The following is a 20705-nucleotide window of genomic DNA, read 5'->3' on the forward strand; positions in this document are numbered from 1 at the left end:
TTCAATTGGTTTCAAGTCTCAGGCATTTAGAGGAATAGCATGCATTTCTTGTGTATGATAACTGGATTGTGCGTTGTGTTTAGATCATTCCTGTTGCACTGGCTCTCATCTACTGGTATATCTTCCCAGACACTCCAGAACAACAGGAGCAGGTCAAGGTGAGGAAAGTCTTACTACCTGGTTTTATACCCAGTAGACATGATGGATTTCGGGAAAGATTTTTGAACAATTTTAAGAAACCTCATTTATTTATTTATTTATTTATTTATCAAAATACTCATCTTATATTATATTATATTGTATTGTATTGTATTGTATTGTATTGTATTGTATTGTATTGTATTGTATTGTATTGTATTGTATTGTATTACATTATATTATTTCAGGGTCATATCAAAACCTTAACAGTAAGTCTCCGTGGTTTACTGTGTAAAAGCACCCTGTGTCCTCAGGACCTGGAGTATGCCCTACTACATGCCCAGCCTGGACCCCATAGTCCACTGCCTCAGGCCACTCAGACCAGTGTCCACTCTGTGATGACCCAGCTACTCTCTGTGTTCTTACTTCACGCCAAGGGAACAGGCGGCTCTTACACACACATACTTCAGATGGTGAGTGGAGATTACCGTCCACAGTCTGGGTCAATGTAATATTGGACAAACAGACTTATAGGAGGGGTGGGTTAAGGGTCAAAATTAGATTTCTGGTTACCATGATTAACACAACTGGTACTTGTCTGATGAAGTGTGACAAAAGTGAAAATTTGTGTAGTATCATTCCTCACCTTATTTTGCGTGTTATCTTACAGGGTAGTTAATACAGAGGGAACTTATTACCAGTAAGAGTAGAATTGTAGATTGTAGATTCTAACACTGTCCTGTGCCATATTTCCAGGTGACAGGATCCTCAGACCCAGCAGTCCATGCCTGTAGCCTGGTATACACCCTGGAGAACATGAACATGGCTGTAGACTGGGGGAGGGAGGACAGGATGCAGACACTCCTCCAATATCTCCTGCCCTGGCTTCACAGTCTTAAAGAACAGCTCTATGGCACTGGGGACAAGGCAGTGATAGAATGTTTGGAAAAGTGGACAGATAGATTTAATTTAAAACAAAAAAGCTGATAACCATTGTTTTTCTGATGCTACACCTCTTACAGTGGGTGGAGACCCTACTCTGTACCAAGTCTTAGACAATTTATTATATCAGCTTCCTCACTGGAGAACAGGGTCAAAACAGTGTAAAGACAGAGACTAAGACAAACACAGGGGCATAATATTAACTGTTCATATTATGCCCCTGTGTTTGTCTTAGTCTCTGTTAAACAGCATTTGAGGAGATTATTGGTGCAATTAAAACAACGCTTTCTTGAATCAATATTGTTGAATTATTTTATTCCTTTTTTTTTTGTTCAAAGTGGAAAACCTACTAAAGAAAATAGTTGAAATCCAGTATATCTAAAATTTAAAATAAAATATTTTTGTAATTTATATCTTTGTTGGCATAGGATTTTATAGTAAATAAATGTAGACAAACATGTGACTAGATTTGCAAAAGCACTGAAACGAGAAAAAAATGAAGTGTCTGGCAAGTCAAAATGGAACTTACTCGTGGTGTTTTCTGATAAATTTAGAATGTTTATGTATTAATTACTATGTTTTAGTTATAAAGAAATATCATTAGTAAGTACGGTCTTCATGGCACAGTTTCTTGATTCCTTCCCATTGCTGAGGAGGTGACACTGGACGTGTGGTAGCAGGTGTTCGCTCAGATGAGGTCCGGGAGGGAGGATCTGGCGCTGGTGGTACCGCTGAGTTCCTACAGCATACAATTTATAAATATAACAAATGTGTAGCTTACATTTCCTTTAAATTTAAAACATTTAAAATTATATGTAATAAAATCAAACGTGCTGGTCACTTTTTTTTAAATAAACACGTAACGTACGTTATAATTTATGGAAAAACGACAAACTTTTAAGTCTTATTTCTGTTTAAATTAAAACATGTTTTGAAAATGCGTTTACGGAAGATGTAATTATATTATATTAAATTTGATTTGATTTCGCTCACCGGGTGTCAGGTGTGTCGTTAGACAGAGTTACCCCTGTGGCAAGAGACTGATTTTGCCCAGCGTTTCCGGGAATAGGCTCAACAAACCTTAGTTTCTGCAAACTGCCAGTCAAGGATTGAGAAGAAGCGTCCTGTCCACGTGAGGGAGGAGCAGCACGAGGCAAGCCGCCAGGACTACCAGTGGATGTGATTGCAGAAGCGTGAAGTAGAGGTCGTCGAGTGACGGGCAGTGAGACATCGGGTTGAATAGGAGCGACTGCACGTGGGCGGTTACCCGATAATACGGGAGAAAAGAGCGTCGGAGGAACATTTGCAACAACAGTGGCAGGTGTCGGAATCAGCACAAGGTACTGTGGAACATGTGGCGCCATTTGTCCACTGCTTATCTGTGGCATAACTGTTGCCGTGGTATTGTTGTCGAATGGCATAACTGTTGCCGTGATATTGTTGTTGCATGGCATAACTGTTGCCGTGATATTGTTGTTGCATGGCATAACTGTTGCCGTTGTATTGTTGTTGTATGGCATAACTGTTGCTGTGATATTGTTGTTGTATGGCATTACTGCTGCCGGATTCACCGGATGATCCTGGCTCCCTAAATCCACGTTCCGCTGCAAAGTTTGGGCGTTCAAACTGTTAACCGTATTGACGCAGTTACGGTAGTTCCGGAAAAGTTTATATCGCTCTACCTTTAGTTTGCTGATCTGTTTGTTGATATCAAAGTGTCTGCGGCGAAAATCGGCAACCAGTGCCTGGATGTGGCGAGGCGTTACAGCAGTTGTAAATGACATGAGAGAATGAGCGGCTGACTTTGCGACATTGGCGACTGGTACGCCATTGGCACTGCCAACGACTGGCATGGTAACATGTGTGGCTGGCATTGAAGCGACTGGGTTTGACATGGCAGTTCCTGTGGCTGTCAGCGCATGTACAGAACCTGGCTTAGTCATTCTATTGCTTGTCAAGAATGTAGCTGAAGGCGCACTCGTTAAACCTGCAGTCACGATTGGTGGATTAACTGTCTGTATACCTGGTATACTTGATGGTTCGCTGTGAGCCAAACGGTCGTTCTGATGTTGAATAGATGTGTGATTTCTGCGAAACAAGTCCTTGTTTTCTCTGATAGATTTCTCAGGAATTGCCGAGATGTTAGAACGTTTTATGAACCTTTCAGTGTCTTGTGTCTGTGTATAAAAAGAGCTTTCCGCTGTCATACACTCATCCTCTCTTTCATTTACGTGGTCTTCTTTTCCATGGTGACGTATGTGACAAGCACCGCCAGCCAGTTGCGTAGCAAGAGAGCCATGTCCAACTTTGTCTTGTGAAGTCGCAACATTTTCACTGCTTGTGCCGGTATTATTGTAACACTGAGCATGTTTAACGCCGCACATGTTAACGAGGTTCTCGTTGTCGCTGACTTCCGGTTTAACATGCTTGTCACATAGATTGCGATCCCCACTGCCTTGACTTGTTTGTAGAATGTCAGGGTTCGTACCTTGGACACTCGCAGCGGCGTCTTCTGCAAAGTTCTTGTTGTCAATATCCTTTGACAAGTCCCGAAAACTCGAAACATCGAAATTGTTTTCACCATCAATTTCAAATTCAGCACCAAAGACTTGGGAACGTGTCTCTTCCTCCGCCGGGTCCTCTTTGTCTTCTATCTGACTGCGGACATTGTTGATATTGGTGTTATCAGCGCCATATTCAGGGCTGAGCGTCGGCATCGTCTTACTTCCTTGGTATGTGTTGTCCACCAAATGTTCAGGTAATATAGGGTTGAGTACCGGCATACTTCTAAAGTTGACTCGTTCTCTCTTTTTGCAGGTAAATATCTTTTCTTCTAAATCTATCCATCTTTGATATCCGATCCTCAGTAAATGTCTGAGTAGTCCTGGCTTGCCGAACTGGAAGTTTGAACTGAAGTATATCATCAGACCGCTCAGTGGCGGTGGCTCGTGCAGTCCAAGCTCTGAAAACCGAAGTGCTCCGCTGGTCGAGACTTTACGAAATCCAAATCTTTGTAAGTTTCTCGTCAAAGATTTCAGTTTGCTCGTGGTCAGTAACCCTGCATATTGTTCCATGGCCAGAGCTTTGTACCCGATACTGTCAATAACGACGGCCTTCCCATCTTCGGTCCACCTTATGACACCCTCTCGAGGATGCATGTGGACCATTATCCACAGACGGATAGGAAAGGCTGTCGTCCAAGGTGAATCCACGGGGTTTTCCACATTAATCAAGTCCTTTATGAAATCCTGCACGAAGTCCTCTGCTGTCGTGGTCATGTTCGGTCCGAGATGTTTGCAGACGACGGGTGAACTGCTTGCCTGTTCATACTGAAATAAGTTGTGATGGAGACGAGGATTGTGCACATTATGACGTAATGATTTACGAATGCACATACTGTGACGTAAAGCTTTACTGTGACGTAAAGCTTTACGATAGCCAAAAAATCTGAACGTCGCATTTTTAGCTTTGATTATTTCAGTTCTGAACACCGATTGCATGCTAAAGTTTCGTTCGAATACTAAAATATATCACATACATTATACACACGCAAATACTGTTTGTAGTCTGAATTCATTAGGAGATAATATCAGTGAACTTATATGCTATTCCTCTCATGATTTTGTTTGATAACTATGATGCAGATACATACATTTGGCAAATTTGTGACGCAGCCATGACGTGACGCACGTTACGTGATGATGTCATGCAAACAGTCATCCAAAGAAGCGCTTTTTCGAGAATTTGAAGTTCCATAGGAAGACGGGATCTAGAAGGTAGGTATGTTCCATGTCAAAAACAGTATGTTATTAACCACAGAGAAGATGTTTCGATTAAAAGGCCGTTTTATCATTTTGATGTTCTTTTTTTATTTATTCCCCGAGTCCATTTAAATTTTAACGTAGGCGTAAATGGTATCCTTCTCGTGCATATCATGGGACTATCCCTAATTACGATTTCTTTATTTTTTTCAAACTTAAGATATATCCTGATGGTGTTTAGCTCATTCTATGCTTATGAACCCTTTTTCTTTAACAAATGTTTTTGCAGGCACTCTTTCAGATATCAAAAAAATGAACAAAAGAACCATTAGTTCGAATGTGAGAGTGGTCCATGTCCAACCGCGTAAGTCAGAAAACTCTGATGCCATCGACGAACATGACGCCACAGACGCCTATGCCTGTTCCAAATGTTCTAGCGATGAATTAGACACAAATCTCCCGAAAGTCAAACTAGTCCATGTTCGTCCATGTCGCTCAGATAACACTGGAGTCACCAAAACTGAGGATAGTGGGTTTCAAGTTAACCCTACCACCGAGGACCAGAACTCTGTATCGGGTTTTCCTGCTTTAAGCACGGTTAAAGCCCGTCCTTTATATTCAGAGAGCGACGTAGTCGACGGTGAGTACAGCCAAGTCTCTCACAACATCATGAAATATAATAAATTAGCTGAAAACTTCTCCAAGGCTCCAAAGGTAAATAACACGAGTGGCGCTTGGTCATGCCGCTCGGAAAAACCTAAAAGAGAAAACGATGATAATATTGATGTCGCCTTTGCTATGACAGAGTCTACTGAACATATCGCCTGTGGAGATTTTCAGCTACCAAACGAAGTTGCTGATGATATGACCTCACATCTGAAAGACAATGACCGCATTCTGACGTCATCTCCTATATCCACTGAGGAAACACGGGAAAACAGGCCTGCTGCAAGTTCAGACTGGAAAAAGCCATTCAAATCAGATTTAAAAGAACTCCGATCCATGAAGACAGAGAGGTGTGGGGCTATTACTGTGGAGGACTATAAGGCCAATGGACCATGTGCTTTTTCTCATTCTGAATTAAGGAATCAGCTGGGTATGTTGGAAAATGTATATATGACCATGAAACGACAGATGGAGTCTCTTCTGGACGAAGCCAAACGCCAGCGTAAAGTAACACGTGGTCTCGAGGCAGACTTCAGACTGCTCTCAGTAAGAGCAGACTTGATGCGCAAGGATATGAGCGTACTGCACTCCGACGTTATTGTTCACTTGCAAGAAGCAACCGAAAAAGAGTACTTGGAAAAAGTTAACGACAAAATGCACGCTTTTGACCGCGGCATGCGCCTGGTGCCGTACCGCATCAAGTCCGACCAAGATATGCCGGAGATGGTGTTCAGAGCGCCCTCTGTGGAAAACCGGAGAAAGAAACACGCAGTTAGAATACGGAAATTGGGCGGAGGGATCAGGGATAAGCTCAAGGCTTTGGGCTTCAAAAGGACAGATAATTGAACTTTGTGATCACTGCCGTTACTTCTTGGTTTCCACAAAACACGGGAGTTCCACACTGGCGGTTTGAACACAACACTTGGTTTTGCAAAAGACGAACACTTTATTTTACTTTTCGTTAAAAAATGAACTGGTCAAATATGACGCCAGTCACAATAAAATAGAACAAAAACGGCAACAAAATGCTATATCACGTAATAAAAAGCCTAGAAACTTACAAAATATTTGCAATGCACACACCCGTTTAAAGGGTCCTGCGTTTCCCGATGTTGGTGCCAATATACAACTGTATGAGAGGTACCAACTGGTTAAGTACATGTACCAGTCTTTAATATTTTTATCTGCGCTAACCCCTACCTGTCATCACAATATACAACATTTTAAATAACGTACGCACTAACAAACTATCCACCCAAAAATGATACATCAGCCACGACTGCACTCTATCAAACACTTGGCTTTCTCACCTGTATATGTAAAAGAGACGTCTTCGAGTGTAATCGCCATGCATAGTACACGTTGGAAACAGCGTGGCAAGAACCTCACTGCATACAATAAGCCTATTCTCAACTTCAAGCCATCATAATACATATGTTAATACGTTTACTATTGCACACTTTAAAATAGAGATTCATAAATTACATACATGCCACAGACGGCAGACTAGATAAAATGTTTACAAGCAGTAGGATATGAAATGTTCAGCTGAACGTCTATCATGCTCAAGTTTCACAATAAATACATAGAATTTTTACAATGACATCCCATCCAGCCAATCTCTAGAAGACCGGGAAGTGAGGAGACGCCAATACTTCACATCAGTATGGAGGCTGCAGAGAGTATTTTGAGCAGTGGCAGGACTTTTTTTTCTATATTTGGTTAGTCACACAGGAAGCACTGCCGCACAACTCGGCATAAACTATTCAAAACGAGACTTAATTCCATGGATTTTGTGCTTTCTAATAGCCCCCCCCCCCCATCCTCACTCTACCACCATCAAATAAATAAGTTATCAACATATATGAAAATAAATGGTCTTTGGCAATTACTTATGGTTCGTTTAGAGGTATATGGAAATTGAGGACTATTTGGAGATGGTGATCCTAGGAGACTGTCAACTAACCCTTGATATGCTAAGTTTTTACATCACTAATCATTAACAAACAATCAGGAAGTAATATACATGAAGCAGTTCAATCACCATGACAACTGCTCTGGTGACAATGATTTGTCACATGATTTGCCTACAGCACTGAAACAGTCTGAATATACGTCAATCCACTGAGCTAGCTGGAACATATCCAATATCATAAAACAAATTCAAAGCAATGCTGTGCTATCAGACTTCTCAGTGCACTTCACAATAAAATGAACAGTCAACAGCAATATGTATAGAAATTTCCTGTTATCTTAACCAGCTATACCAGATCACATTGCTAAGTAGGCCATGCCATCCTATGTACTGGAAAGTTAACTGATTCATACAAGCAAATCTCATAGTGGCTGCTGCTTACCAGGGACCACATAACTGTCAATAGGGACAATTATAACTGTATAAAAACAATTACTTTGGTATTGGCAACATGGGATCTGTCTTCTGCCACTTGTAAATTTTGGAACATTTTGCCAAGAAACTTATTGTAAATGCTGGAAGATTTTGCCAAAACCTCATCCTTGTTCAACCTGATTTATCTCTTGCAACTTATAAATATTTGGAAGTTTTTGTCAAATCTTGTCCTTCAAATAGTTCTAGTTGATTTGTCAGCTGCATATACTTTGGTGTTTGTGCTCCTAGCAGAAGTCAGTAGTATGGCAGTGAATACAAGCACTACAGCCAGCTGCCAGCAAACTGTTCTATAAGCTCTGGTCTGTAGTTCTCTCTCTGTGCACCAGGTGTCACCATTCATGCTGCTGTCTTCTCTGTGGTGATGGTGACGGTGTCGGTGGGACCAGCGCTGGTGGGGGTGGAGGTGGGGGTGATCTCCGCCAGTTTTTCTAGGTATTCCACAACATTCACATAACCAGCCTCTCTGGCCAAGTCTGTCGGCACCTGGCCATCCTGAGGAAAACAAATAAGACATTTTTTGTCAATGACAATCCCTACACACCCCTGATAATACAGTAGCCCACTTCCAACAGATTTTTTATGATCCATATTCAAGATTCTTTAGAAATTATTTCACATCAAACACTATATACCTACGTTGTTTTTTAGATCCAGTTTTGCTCCTGCTTGAATGAGTTCCTTCACTATTTTTAACTGCCCAAACAAAGCTGCCGCATGAAGTGCGCTCTCTCCATTCTGAAACATACACAGTTACATTAATTAAGGTCCTTGCCTTGTCTTCTCTCTACTTTATGAACATAACTGACAAAACCAAATCCCCTTGGAAGCGTGTCTTAATTTAAGGCTTGTACAATTTTTATTTAACATTTTCAAATGTGTCTTATGTTACAGCACACCTACCTTTATCACTCCCAAGTTAGGTTTACATTTCAGCAGTTCTTTCACCACCTCCAGGTGACCTTTGTGGGATGCCTTAAATAATGGGGTGGCTCCATCCTAGCTCAAACATAAAACATTGATGAAGTGCTTCATTGCTGATAAGTAGATTATGGAGACCATTAGGGACCATTCCCAGACTCTATCGTGCTAACCTATACTGTCAGTCTAAATATATTCTCGAACACAATCTTAACTTACTTCTCTTATACAATCTAAACTTAATTCTCTAACTTAATCAAAACTTACTTCTCTAACACAATCTTAACTTATATTCTCTAACACAATCTAAACTTACTTCCCTAATACAATCTAAACTTACTTCTCTAACACAGTCAACCTCTGCACCAGCATCAATGAGTTCCTTCACAACTGTGACATGCCCCATCTGACAGGCTATCCACAGAGCACTGGCGCCATCCTGTGGACACAAACAATAATATTACTGATGACAGCTTTTGATCAAGATAAAAAATTAAACAAATAAACATGTATTTGACATAAAATACTAGAAATTTTGTGTGGTAGATAGCTGGCAATGTTCAATCTAAATAACAATCACCTTTCTCCTTGCATTGGCTTTTGCTCCCTTGGAGAGTAAGAATTTCACCATTTTCAAATGTCCATTCTGTGCTGCTATGAACAGTGAAGTGGCTCCATCTATCATCTCTGCCTGAATGTCTGCTCCGCGGGCTATCAGTTCCTCAGCCACATCTAAGTGGTTACACTGACAGGCCACAAATAAAGGTGTACCTCCATCCTGAAACACAGCATCATCTTACATAAATCTTCTCTCATGGCAAGCAAATTTATCTGTCTTAATGCAATATAAATTAATTTATTAAACTAACCCTATATTATTACTAAAAAATATTTCAGTTAGTCTGATTTCTGTTATTATAAATTAAACTGGCAAAATTGTTGTTTTATTTACATAGTTGTACAGGTCAACTTACATAGCTGGGCAGGTCAACTTAAATAGTAAGGCAGGTCAACTTACATAGCTGGGCAGGTCAACAGGTGCCCCATTCTCCAGCAGTTCCTTCACTATGTCTAAATAGCCTCCTTGAGCAGCAAAGAACAATGCACATGTACCAGTCTGGCAAAAGAAAAAAAAACTATTTCAATCTCTTATGCATTTCAAATACAAGTTGACAATATAAAACAATATGCTTATAATAAGCTGCTTATTATGTTGCTCATCACACTGATACTGTAAAACAATATGCTTATTATGTTTATCACCACACTATAATAAGTCAATAAAATGTAAAAACCAGTGCTGACTGCTGCTTTACAACCTGCATTTATCAGAATTCCCTTGTAAATTTCACATCATGTATTTATGATCATTTCCATCAGCCCCAGGGGCAACAACCTGGTCAATTTAGATCCAAGCAAGTCATAAACCTGGGATATAAAACACAGTGTGTCACTGTTTGGCAAGCACAGCTGTTCTTTATTGCTGCAAACCTTCAGGAGGCATTAGGTCTGTTACCTTTGCTATTTAGATACCGGTATACTGGGTATGACAATGTATTGGAAATGACAAGCTGTACGTGTTGTCTTACCAATCTCCTTGCTCCAGGGTCAGCCCCTTGTTTTAGGAGTTCTTTAACACAGTCCAGGTGATTGTTAGCAGAGGCTAAGATAAGGGGAGTTGTCCCCTCCTAAAATTGAGGAAAAAATCAAAAAGAGGTAATACAATCACATGTCCAACAGGAGATAAATAGATTCCACTATCGTAATCTACTACCCTCTACCAGGGCGAGTGATAGATTTTTTTACAGATATTCACAGATATGTCTCTAGCTAGATAGATAGTCATTTACAGCTGAACTCACCCTGTTGAGGAATCTCAAGGCTGATTACATGGCTGATAATCGTTTGCATAACTGCTCAGGCACTGCCACTTAGCAGGTCCAGTCTAAGTCTGCGTGACAGCAATCAAGACAGTTAATTACTCTGACTTCAATCACTTGCTCTTCTGTGACAGATAAAAAAGCCTTAGACTGGTTGCGTAACGAGCAGTTATCACATGGTTGTGAAGCAAAGCTCATGCAGAGCAAGTACAAAGCCTTTGGCGCGCGGGCAGAGATAATTGCTCCCACATGGGATTCCTCAACAGGGTGGGTTTAGCTGAAAATGACCATCTATCTAGCTAGAGACATATCTGTGAATATCTGTAAAAAATCTATCACTCACCCTGGTAGAGGGTAGTAATCTACAATGACTAAAATGTAGAGTAATTTGCATCTGATAAAGACATTTTAAGTGAGTTTGTCTTAAACCTTAACAGTGATTTCACATCAACTTATTCTTACTTTATCTTTGCAGTCTACATGAACTCTGCCGCTGTCCAATACTTTCCTCAGCTGCTCCAAATTCCCCTGCAATGACGCCAGGTGGAGAAGCTGGTCAGAGGGTGTCTCCTTCTGTAAAATGTAAATCATGGCAAAGTTATATCTCTTTATTTATTAGTATGATGTACAGAGCTGAAGATTTTCAAATACTAGTAGAGTGACTCACCAAAAGTGACTGTTATAAATAGCAACATGATCAGCACCATGCTGGTAACACAGCTAGCTGTTACAGCTTAAATGGGGCATACACCTGTACATGTGTCCTGCCAAAATACAGGTACACATACATTTCAGCTGTGTACTTTACTGATAACTACCTAATAAAATGAAACTTCATTCCAATTCATTTTAAAAGCAAAAAAGGTCATCATTTGAAATTAAGTTAGTAGGTAAAGCATATATTTGGGAGACATGATCACCTAGAAGATATTATTATGATGACAATGTTTTCAGTGTACAGCAGGCTTTGACTGCACAATCTCTTTATGTCACCTCTCATTTTTTACAGCGACTTTTTACTTCTACTGGTTCTCAGTGGTCTTTAATACTACCTGGGTTCTTATCTTGAAAATGGCTTGTGTGTTAGAGGGTATCCTGTTTTGGCAAATTAAGCCAAAATTATTGTCTTTCTTTTGTATAATTGCCAGCATTGTCTTTTAAAAAGTTAACTGGTGCCAATGACATGACATATGATCTGAATTCCCAAAGATAGAGTCAGGTCTTTTTGAAACTGCCTTTTCCTCATCACTTCCAATGACCAGCTTTGGGGTGGTTGGGGTAATTTCCAGAAATTAATGACAAAAAAATTGACAGAAGTCTTTCAGTTGGATTGTTCATGTGCTGGTATATGTATTAGAATGGGTGCAAAAAAAAGTGGATGCTCTTGGGTAATTGTCATTACTAAACCCAAGTGTTTGTTCACCAAAGATGTAATGTGTAATGGCCCTAGAGTTTAATGTTTTATCCACACACAAAACTGTGGCTACGGAGTTGGGTCCCAGCACAAAAAAAATCTCTTACAGAATGACACATGGGGACTTGATGTGGGAAAGTACCACAATTAGATCTGAAGGTTGGGGCTTAGGAGGACGACCCAAATGTGCAATAAGGACTCTCTTTCTGTATGACAGTGAACCACTTAATAAACACCTAACATGGTGTGAGGAGACGGTGTGCGTGTCCTTTGAGTGGAGAGTTTCAAAAATTAACTTTGACTTATAGAACGACTCTCACCCGTCAGCCATGTCCCATAAGTGGTTAATTTGACATATTTACATGTATACACATACATATAGCTACATGCCGTTAATGGATTGAATACAACACTACAGTCGCGTGCGTGTAAACCTGCGAGTATTTGACAGCAATACTATCGGTAGACAAAACGTGAACGAAGACGACAAACAATTCTCTGTATTAATGCGTTATCATAAAGCAATGGTTTTGCCATGCAACTTCCATAAAAAGCGCTGGGAAAAACTCACTATTTCATGAAGATGATAATTAACATACCTTCAACGACATCCTCCACCTTTGCTGAAGAGAAATACGATACGATCTGACCGAGTTTCCTTTTGCAGATATGGATTGCCAAATTCTTCACAGCAATTACGTACCAAAAATAGCATGATTTAATAGCAGTTAATGTACTTTCATCACTTTCTTTTTAAGCATTTCATATTTGACAATAACTGATATGACAAAAATATATATTCGTTCAAATTTATGGCATAATATTTAACTTGAGTAAAGGGAATGAAAGATTATTTTATGGGGGACTACTCAAGTGACTTTGCTCGCAGTGAATTGTGGGACGGCCTTTTCCGGTAGGCATCCATTTTGTTCGAAAGGTAGATGATAATTGCTACATTAAATAAACAAATCCTCAACTTGACCATCATTTTTTGACGATAAAAGAATATCACGTAGCTCCATGAATGTTCAATTGTTCTCTGTCTTACGTCTCTAGGTTGAATACAACACCACCATGCAGAACGAAGCAGGAGAATACGTGGACATGTATGTTCCTCGCAAATGGTAAGAGAACGTGCAAAACACGTGTTCACTCCTAATAATAAGAAATGACCAATTGAAATAATAATAATAAACAGTGTTCTTATTTTAACTGCTGAATTTTAAAATGGGGTTTATTCTAAAATTTATTTTTACTGTGCGTTATTATGTTAATGGCCCTACAACTAACCAGCCAGACGGATACTGCTGTGTTCAGGCGTTGTAAACAGATGAGGCGTTTACTAACACTACTCCCAGATCTTTTAGCCCAAACGCCCATATTAACCACCAAACCCACAAATTAACCAGCACACCGTACAATTATTTAGCAGCAACAAAGCGATACAAAGCAATAACATTTATTTGCTCTGGTGGTGCTGGTTAATTTGTGGGTTAGGTGGTTAATACAGGTGTTAGTGCTAATAGAGTTGTGGATAGTGCTAGTAATTAATGCCCAATTTGTTTATAAGGCCTGGTCTTGCTCGCCAGTTTTATCTACTATTCTAGGGCCTAATATCTCTTCACAGCGATTGATACAGTTTAAATTTTTTTATCATGATCTTTTCAGTTCTGCGAGCAATAGAATCATTGCTGCTAAAGACCATGCCTCCATCCAGATCAACCTAGCTGAGGTAGGTGTGATGTATACAGGTGGTTCAGTAGGGATTTTGGCTTTTGGTGCAAACTAACTTTGATAAAGATATTTGATTGACATTAGCAGGCAAAGGCAAACTTCCACCTTTTTCCAGATCTTTATTTTTGACTTTCTGACTAAAAGGGTGATTGTTGAGATTCTCTGAAAATGGCTGCCAAGTTCTAATCAGCTAGGTGGAGATAAATGGATTTCACGAATTAAGATAATGTTTGAAAATATATTTTTAAAGGATGATATTAAATAAATACCAATTTTATCATTTTAAATAAATAGAGAAATCATTTTTAAACATTTGCCTTCAGTCGACATTTTGAGCCTTCATTAAAGTGCTACTTTTCAGTTAAAATATTAAGATATCTTTATCCAATGTTGTTTAGGTTGATGAAAACACAGGTCGTATGACTGGCTCCAACAGGACGTACGCCATCTGCGGCCAGATTAGAAGAATGGTGAGCAATGTTTTTGATTGATCCATGAAAACTAGAAATTAAACGTTTGTAAACATGCATTTCTTTGGGATTAATAGAGTTTTGTCATACTCCTGGTATTTAACTACATATGGCTTAGAAAGCAATATGGTGGCATGTGTACAGTCTGACATGATAAATGAAAACGGTAGCTTGAAAATGAAAAGGAAATATTGTGTTCATTAGTACACTTTTTGCTGGGAATTTTTTGATAGATGCATCTTTTTTCAATTCATTTTATTTATTCCTTTTATTATATAATGTTATTGTTATTATTATTTTGCTACCAGGGTGAATCAGATGACAGCATTGCAAGGCTGGCAAAGAAGGATGGTATCATTCCAAAGTGAGTATTGTATAACACAGATGCAGGGCAACCCTATGTAGTCAAGTCTTGATTTATACAATTTCAGATTCTCGAGTTCATTTGTAGTCTTTGCAGAAATAAGTGTTGTTTTACAAACACCATTTAAAATGTCCTTACCAACTGCAGGTGGCGACTTTTGTGAATTTTGCCCAAAATCTTCTGGTATCCCTCGGCGATTTTAACATAATGCCTGCTATAAGATCTGTTTTGTTGTATACTTATTTGACATCAACTTATTTCTCTTATGTTTCAGGAACTATTGACATTATTTCAAGACCCTAGTTAAGATTCACATAAAGGAGGAAGATGAAGAAAACAAACTTTGCATTTTCTACATGAATATTGAATAAAAGTGGAAAACTATAAATTGGCTTTATAATGTGTTTTCTAACTATAAAATCTCTTGATATACGTGGAAAGATACAAGACACTTTCATGAATATAAAAGCATAAATAAGGGGGAAGTTGCTACGGACCATTTATTAACAAGACTCAAGTAAATGAGGTTTTTATTTGCGCCATTATTTCAAGGCGAACCTATTCTCTTTGATAACAAAAACGCTTGCTGTGTGAGAGAGAAATTAGAGATAAAGCCGATATGACAGGAATGGTTGTCCGTTCCACAGTACTTTGTACAAGTGACATTCGTCCCATAATATATTAGAATCAATACTCCGACTATCCCTAACCTGTACTAATCGTATGGCACACCGGACTTCATCCCTAGGACTGCCATTCCTGTTACACCGGTTTTGAATTGACTGGTTGGCATTGTCCATGAGGAGTGTACTACAGAAGCGTGAGGTTGCACTCAGAGATTTTTCACAAATGAAGTTAAATGGGAAGAAGGGGGGGGGGGCAGAGAGAGACCTCGTTGAGCACGTGCTGCGTTAGCATAAAAATAATTTGGATATCTGTCCAATTGGTAGCTGTGGAGGCACTGTTGTGTCAAAAAATCGTACTCTTAAAAAGTAGGTTATCTGAATCATTGCAAAACATACATATAACGTTTGCAGACTAAGTTTAACTATAGCATTATTTGTTGGAGTACTGCTTTATGTAATTCAAGTTGTCACCTTATTGGCGGATATTTCTAAGCCAAACTGCCAACAAAAGGCCCCAAAAGCCGGCTGTGTAAAATCCCATTTTCAGACAAAAAGAACGCATTTTTTAAATCGCTGCAATTCCTGTCACTTTTGGTTTGGGGGGTGCTCTATTGTTTGACTGTGTTATTGGACTCAAAAATGTGTAAACGCCGAAAAAGTTGGCCTGAGGATTGGAAATGGATGTAGGGTTCATATAAAACTGGCGGATCTCAAAAATGAAATTATTCTGCCCCCAAAAGACTCCCAAAACTTGCACCCCATTTCCATAGATTAGATTGACCTACTTTAGATCGACCTAACTCCCTGGGGGTTCACGCTAAATAGCTGTCAGCCGAGCGGACACGAAAGTTAATTACCCCCTTTACAGCTTGTAGTAGGCGGTACGGACATTTAAGTCGGATTATCTGAAAGTAATTTAGTGAGACTCCCCGCGGGGATAGATCGATCTAAAATCTATGGGAATAGAGCCCAAGTGTTGCGTTTCTTTTTTCCTTGAGTATACATGATAGCTACTGATGTTTTGTCGTTCGGAGTTAAATTTTTGAAATGATGTCCTGTCTCCTCCGATAAATGAAATAACTATGCATATCATTTAAATGGAGAACTATCTCTTTCTATAAATCAAAACTTGCAGAAAAATAGCTTTACTATGTAACCCGGTTTGGAAACGTTATGTGAAATTCAATTACACCGAGATTTTAATTTCACCGAGTCGGAGAGAACAAACGTCCAGGGAAAATCAAAATATTATATCGTCTACATACACAGTTTTACAGCTGTTACTTATAATCGACCTTTAGTAGACCATGAAAAGTAATTGTGTATGAAGTCTTGGTGACGGCTGTGACTTCTGTCACCGTTCTGTTTTGACAGGGTTCAACACTCGGTCACCAGGAGGTAGAGCGGCCAGCAAATAATGACCATCCGGTACTGTAATCCGGTGTCACACACTGTGACGACATTCGTCGTAATCCTTGTCCGCCAGCAATGGCTTAAACTATCGTGAACATATTCATGTGTGTATCAAATCCTCTCTGCATACAAAGGTTGTTATGTTAGACCATAAAAGCATTTAGAAGAACATCAAAAACTTTCACCTTGGGATCAGCTTGTCTTTTATGAAACACCTTTCAGACAAATAATCCGACTTAATAAGTCAACAGTAACCAAGACTGTTCAGCGGGGAGCTAGCATGGGGGTTTTGTAAAACACACATAATATGTTGAATAGGGCGGAATAATAAACTGTTCGTGGTATTTATTTTTCGCCTTTATAGAACTTTGTTGTAAACTGGCTAAGACGGGCTAGGTTAGTTACCTGTGAGTACAGCCGGTACCAGTGGAGTTATATGTGTAGTAGAGGGTTTACAACACCCCAGCTAAGACACAAGAACTGAGGTTTATTTCAGATATTAATTTGATACAGCTGATGTGCTGATGGTGGAACCATGGCCGCCGAGCAGGTAAAAAAATATTTTTGTTATTTTATTCACCTTCACTCTGCGCTGTCCAGATCATGGGGAGGTTTTGATAACACTAATTTGGTTTTCTGGAGGTCACTTCATATGAAAACACTTGCTTACACCAAGGACCCAATAAATGTGTCCTTAATTGTTTTTTTTATTATTTCGCACGCTTTATTTTCCTCTGATGCAGAAGTTTTACACAGATGGATTCAAACAAGTATATTTTAGCTGATAATGCGTAAACACAGTAAAAGAGGTTTAAAAGAAAAATAAAACGATCACAGCTGATAACATGCTTCAGAATTTTCTGAAGTAAGTTTCGTCAAAATTTTAAATAATACCGTTCTCTTAATTTACAGCTAACATCCCATACTTAGAAACTTAAAACTTGTAACTGAAAATGTTTCACTAAAAAAAACTGGTTGCCCTTCCGACTGCTCTGTAATTCTGTAGATAATTCTTTAAATTAATGGTTTTGTTAAAGTGAATATAGTGACGCCCTACAGAGGAGAGAGAGGAGCGCGGTATCACATCCAGTGGTTGGCGCAGTGCTTCAAAAGGCTTCCAGAAAATACGACATAAGGGGTAAAAACAAAGGAGAAAAATAGGACTTTTTGTGGTAAATTATAGCAAATAATAATATAAATAGAAATAGAAAAAAATAATGATTTTATATCTAAGATGCCTTTCCAACAACCCCTAAGCCATTCTTGTACCGAATAGTTAATGATACAGTAACTAAATACATATATTGCATGTACAAAAAACGTATCTCAGTTTACTGTGAGTTTTTTTACTTCTTACTTCTAAGCTTTATATTAGAAGCTACAATCTGCATGTACAGCTAAGGAGATAATATGGACAAATGTATCCACATAAAATGTTCCGCAGTGCGTACTTTTTTCATTATTTTTCCCCCACAATCAACATGAGGTGACATATAAAATCAACTCTGTATCATAAAAATAGGGAAGAAAGAATTTTTCAAAGAAAATGCCAAAAATAGGAATATCTATTTAAGAACAGGGTGAAATAAGAACAGTACAGTCCCGTGCCGCCCTGTTGTGTGTTGGGGCACGAGAGCACGCGGGTCACGGTGAGCAGCATGTGACGTCTGCGACCTATTCTATCCAAAACCTCCTTGTTGTGAGCTTTTCTTTGCAAACAAAAGGGTCGTTCAGAAAACATATTTGGTAGCTTTATTACTTATAAACCGCTCAGAATCGTGGAATTCAGATAAACATGTAGTGATGGCGTGTCAGGGGTACACCAATGTGTTGATTTTATTTTGCTTATCCGCATTTGCCATACAACGCAAGCAAACAAACGTTTTTTTTCACCCAACCCCAGCACAACTCACAGTAACTTAATCCTTTTCCCTAATTATTTTTTTCTGCCAGCTTATTGATGTTATATATTTATTTGTCTGCCGTTTAAGGTTATGTAGACATAAGAAGTCCTCGCCACAACTTGTGTTTGCTTAGCTTTAGACGTGTGTAGTATTTTGTACAACTTTTTTGCTCGATGATATTTCCCAGTAATATTTGAAGCAAAACCTTCATTTTTCTTTGTCCTCTTTAATAAAACGTACTTGTATTGATCACACATTTTATCATTTTAGAATACAGACAGTTTGAGCGTGAAGGCATTAAAGGACCACACGGACCGCACAGAAGCCTCCCCCAGTGGTAACCGCACCTCATTTCGGCCCCGGGCAGCGTCTATCATCTCAGAGTCCGGGTCCGTGGCCTCAGGAGGACCCAATGTTAAGGGTGACTTGAGGAAGATGACCACACAGAAGATGGTGATGACTGGACTACGTAAGATGAGTATTGTGGCCAAGGACGTGCTGACAAAGAGGAGGATGAGCAAACCCGCCATTCAGTTACAGTACGAGAACACGTACAAAATGCACCCGGATGAAGGTACCAAGTTTGCGTCCTACCGAGTAGAGGAGGCGGTGAGAGGGGAGCTGGAGAAACACCTTGAAGATATGAAATACGACCCTACAAAGACTGCTCGGCTCACTAAGCAAATCTGTGACAAGATTTTAGACAAAGTGAAGGATCTAAATTTCCCGCGTTATAAGTTTGTGGTGCACGTGACAATGGGACAGAACGGCAACCAAGGGATGGTGGAGGCGAGCAGGTGTATCTGGGACGACAAGACAGATAACTACGCCTGCATTACGTATAAAAACGCCTCCCTGTTTGCCATAGCTTGTATTTATGGGATGTACTTTGAGTAAAGACGGGGCAGAAAAGAATGAAATCAAAAATAGTGTCAAACACGTGCCATGACAATGCGTTTTTGTTTTAGGTGATGTAATCACAAACTATGGACTTTTATTACTCAACTCCGATCCTTGAACGCATCAAACACTGGGAGAAACTGGTATTGATTAAGTCCCACCACAGACTTTAAACCAACTGTTTAGTGTTTGCGGGTATCCAGTCGCGTTTGCATTGAAAAAAGTTTCGATCTTCTTGGCCCGGCCTTCTGGCAGTGAAAACCTGGATCCGCAACCTGATAAGTTTCATGTCGAGAAGGAACAACCTATCTTCAGTGTAAACGCAACTGCACAATTATCTTGGTATGCATAGCACGAAGGTTGGGTGTGTAACACAGGGAACTTTAGTTCCACATGAAGATCATTGATTATTCAATAAATATTACCTCGTTTATTTATATCCGGTGTCATTTCTATATAACAGAATGGGTTATTGCTTTCATGATAACATATGTTTTTATTGCTTGTTAACTGATAGGATCCAACAAAAAGGTTAGGATGCTTGTTTACACTAATCACCAGTAATAACCCTTGGAAAATAAATTTTATGTCACCAAAGTGAACAGAATTTAAAAACAAGGAAAGGTGATTGTTTTATGAAAATTAGGGGAGAGCGGGGTGGGTTGGAACGCGGGTAAGTTGGAACATTGGCTTTATTTCTTAAATCACAAGACCGATCATGTGCTCCTTCAGCATAAAAATGTCACGTGGCATGGTCATTCATCCGGTAAACTTGTGGAAGTTTCGAAAATGCAGTAAAAGTTTTATGCGAAAAAAACTTATTTTTGCTACTCGAAGTAAGTTTTCATATTTTTGACATTCATCGTGCTGTAAACTAAAGTATAAGGATTATATCACTGAAATTGTGCATAGCGTTAAGGACCACCTTGATGTTCAAAAAGCTGTTGTTTTTTTAAAACACTTCCCACGTGTTAAAGAAATACAGTGTCATAAGTAGGCCATGACGTCATGGGGGCTGGTCGGAACATTTGACATGGGGCCAGTTGGAACACTGTCAGGGGTGTTCCAACCCACCCCGCACGGTGTTTTTCATTTTTTAAACCTCTCTAAATATTTTAATTTCAACTTTGAAGAGAGTAGTAACGTAGTAACCCAGTACAACTCC

The 20705-nt window shown here is 39.4% G+C and overlaps 6 protein-coding genes across 10 annotated transcripts in view; 4 read left to right on the plus strand and 2 right to left on the minus strand.

Moving 5' to 3' along the window:
* The window catches only part of LOC106168718 (Fanconi anemia group C protein), an 8006-nt gene extending 6515 nt beyond the window's left edge, over positions 1–1491 (plus strand). For all 4 annotated transcript variants that reach the window (XM_086998715.1, XM_086998714.1, XM_086998717.1 and 1 more), the window contains 3 exons: positions 84–158; positions 387–611; positions 895–1491. In XM_086998715.1, the coding sequence (XP_086854841.1) occupies positions 84–158; positions 387–611; positions 895–1125 (531 nt within the window). In that variant the 3' untranslated portion in view covers positions 1126–1491. The remainder of the gene's footprint in view (positions 1–83; positions 159–386; positions 612–894) is intronic.
* Positions 1365–4460, minus strand: LOC147764945 (uncharacterized). Its single transcript, XM_086998713.1, has 2 exons — positions 2074–4460; positions 1365–1819 (listed from the first exon to the last, which is right to left on the minus strand). The coding sequence occupies exons 1-2, from the start codon at positions 4356–4358 to the stop codon at positions 1681–1683; spliced, it is 2424 nt and encodes an 807-aa protein (XP_086854839.1). The 5' UTR covers positions 4359–4460; the 3' UTR covers positions 1365–1680.
* LOC147764946 (uncharacterized) lies at positions 4460–6831 on the plus strand. The gene is made up of 2 exons (XM_086998718.1): positions 4460–4856; positions 5131–6831. Exon 2 carries the CDS (start codon positions 5154–5156, stop codon positions 6351–6353), a length of 1200 nt encoding a protein of 399 aa, XP_086854844.1. The 5' UTR covers positions 4460–4856; positions 5131–5153; the 3' UTR covers positions 6354–6831.
* Positions 6434–12909, minus strand: LOC106168725 (uncharacterized). Its single transcript, XM_086998719.1, has 9 exons — positions 12729–12909; positions 11178–11288; positions 10425–10523; positions 9854–9952; positions 9416–9613; positions 9176–9274; positions 8818–8913; positions 8554–8652; positions 6434–8409 (listed from the first exon to the last, which is right to left on the minus strand). Exons 1-9 carry the CDS (start codon positions 12738–12740, stop codon positions 8254–8256), a joined length of 969 nt encoding a protein of 322 aa, XP_086854845.1. The 5' UTR covers positions 12741–12909; the 3' UTR covers positions 6434–8253.
* An 85-nt stretch (positions 12910–12994) lies between these two features.
* LOC106168729 (small ribosomal subunit protein eS21-like) lies at positions 12995–15085 on the plus strand. 2 transcript variants are annotated; one of them, XM_013547898.2, is made up of 6 exons: positions 12997–13066; positions 13186–13253; positions 13798–13861; positions 14262–14333; positions 14642–14697; positions 14972–15085. In XM_013547898.2, exons 2-6 carry the CDS (start codon positions 13204–13206, stop codon positions 14979–14981), a joined length of 252 nt encoding a protein of 83 aa, XP_013403352.1. In that variant the 5' UTR covers positions 12997–13066; positions 13186–13203; the 3' UTR covers positions 14982–15085. The 2 variants fall into 2 exon arrangements, with proteins under 2 accessions (XP_086854846.1, XP_013403352.1); XM_086998720.1 differs by lacking the exon at positions 14972–15085 and having other exon boundaries at positions 12995–13066; positions 14642–14701.
* Positions 15086–16779: 1694 nt separating this feature from the next.
* LOC106168727 (dynein light chain Tctex-type protein 2B) lies at positions 16780–19977 on the plus strand. The gene is made up of 2 exons (XM_013547897.2): positions 16780–17286; positions 18911–19977. The coding sequence occupies exons 1-2, from the start codon at positions 17272–17274 to the stop codon at positions 19535–19537; spliced, it is 642 nt and encodes a 213-aa protein (XP_013403351.2). The 5' UTR covers positions 16780–17271; the 3' UTR covers positions 19538–19977.
* Positions 19978–20705: the final 728 nt, after the last annotated feature.

The sequence above is a fragment of the Lingula anatina genome, chromosome 1 (genome assembly GCF_051362555.1).
Source record: "Lingula anatina isolate TDL-2025a chromosome 1, LinAna3.0, whole genome shotgun sequence".
Taxonomy (NCBI): Eukaryota; Metazoa; Brachiopoda; class Lingulata; order Lingulida; family Lingulidae; genus Lingula; species Lingula anatina.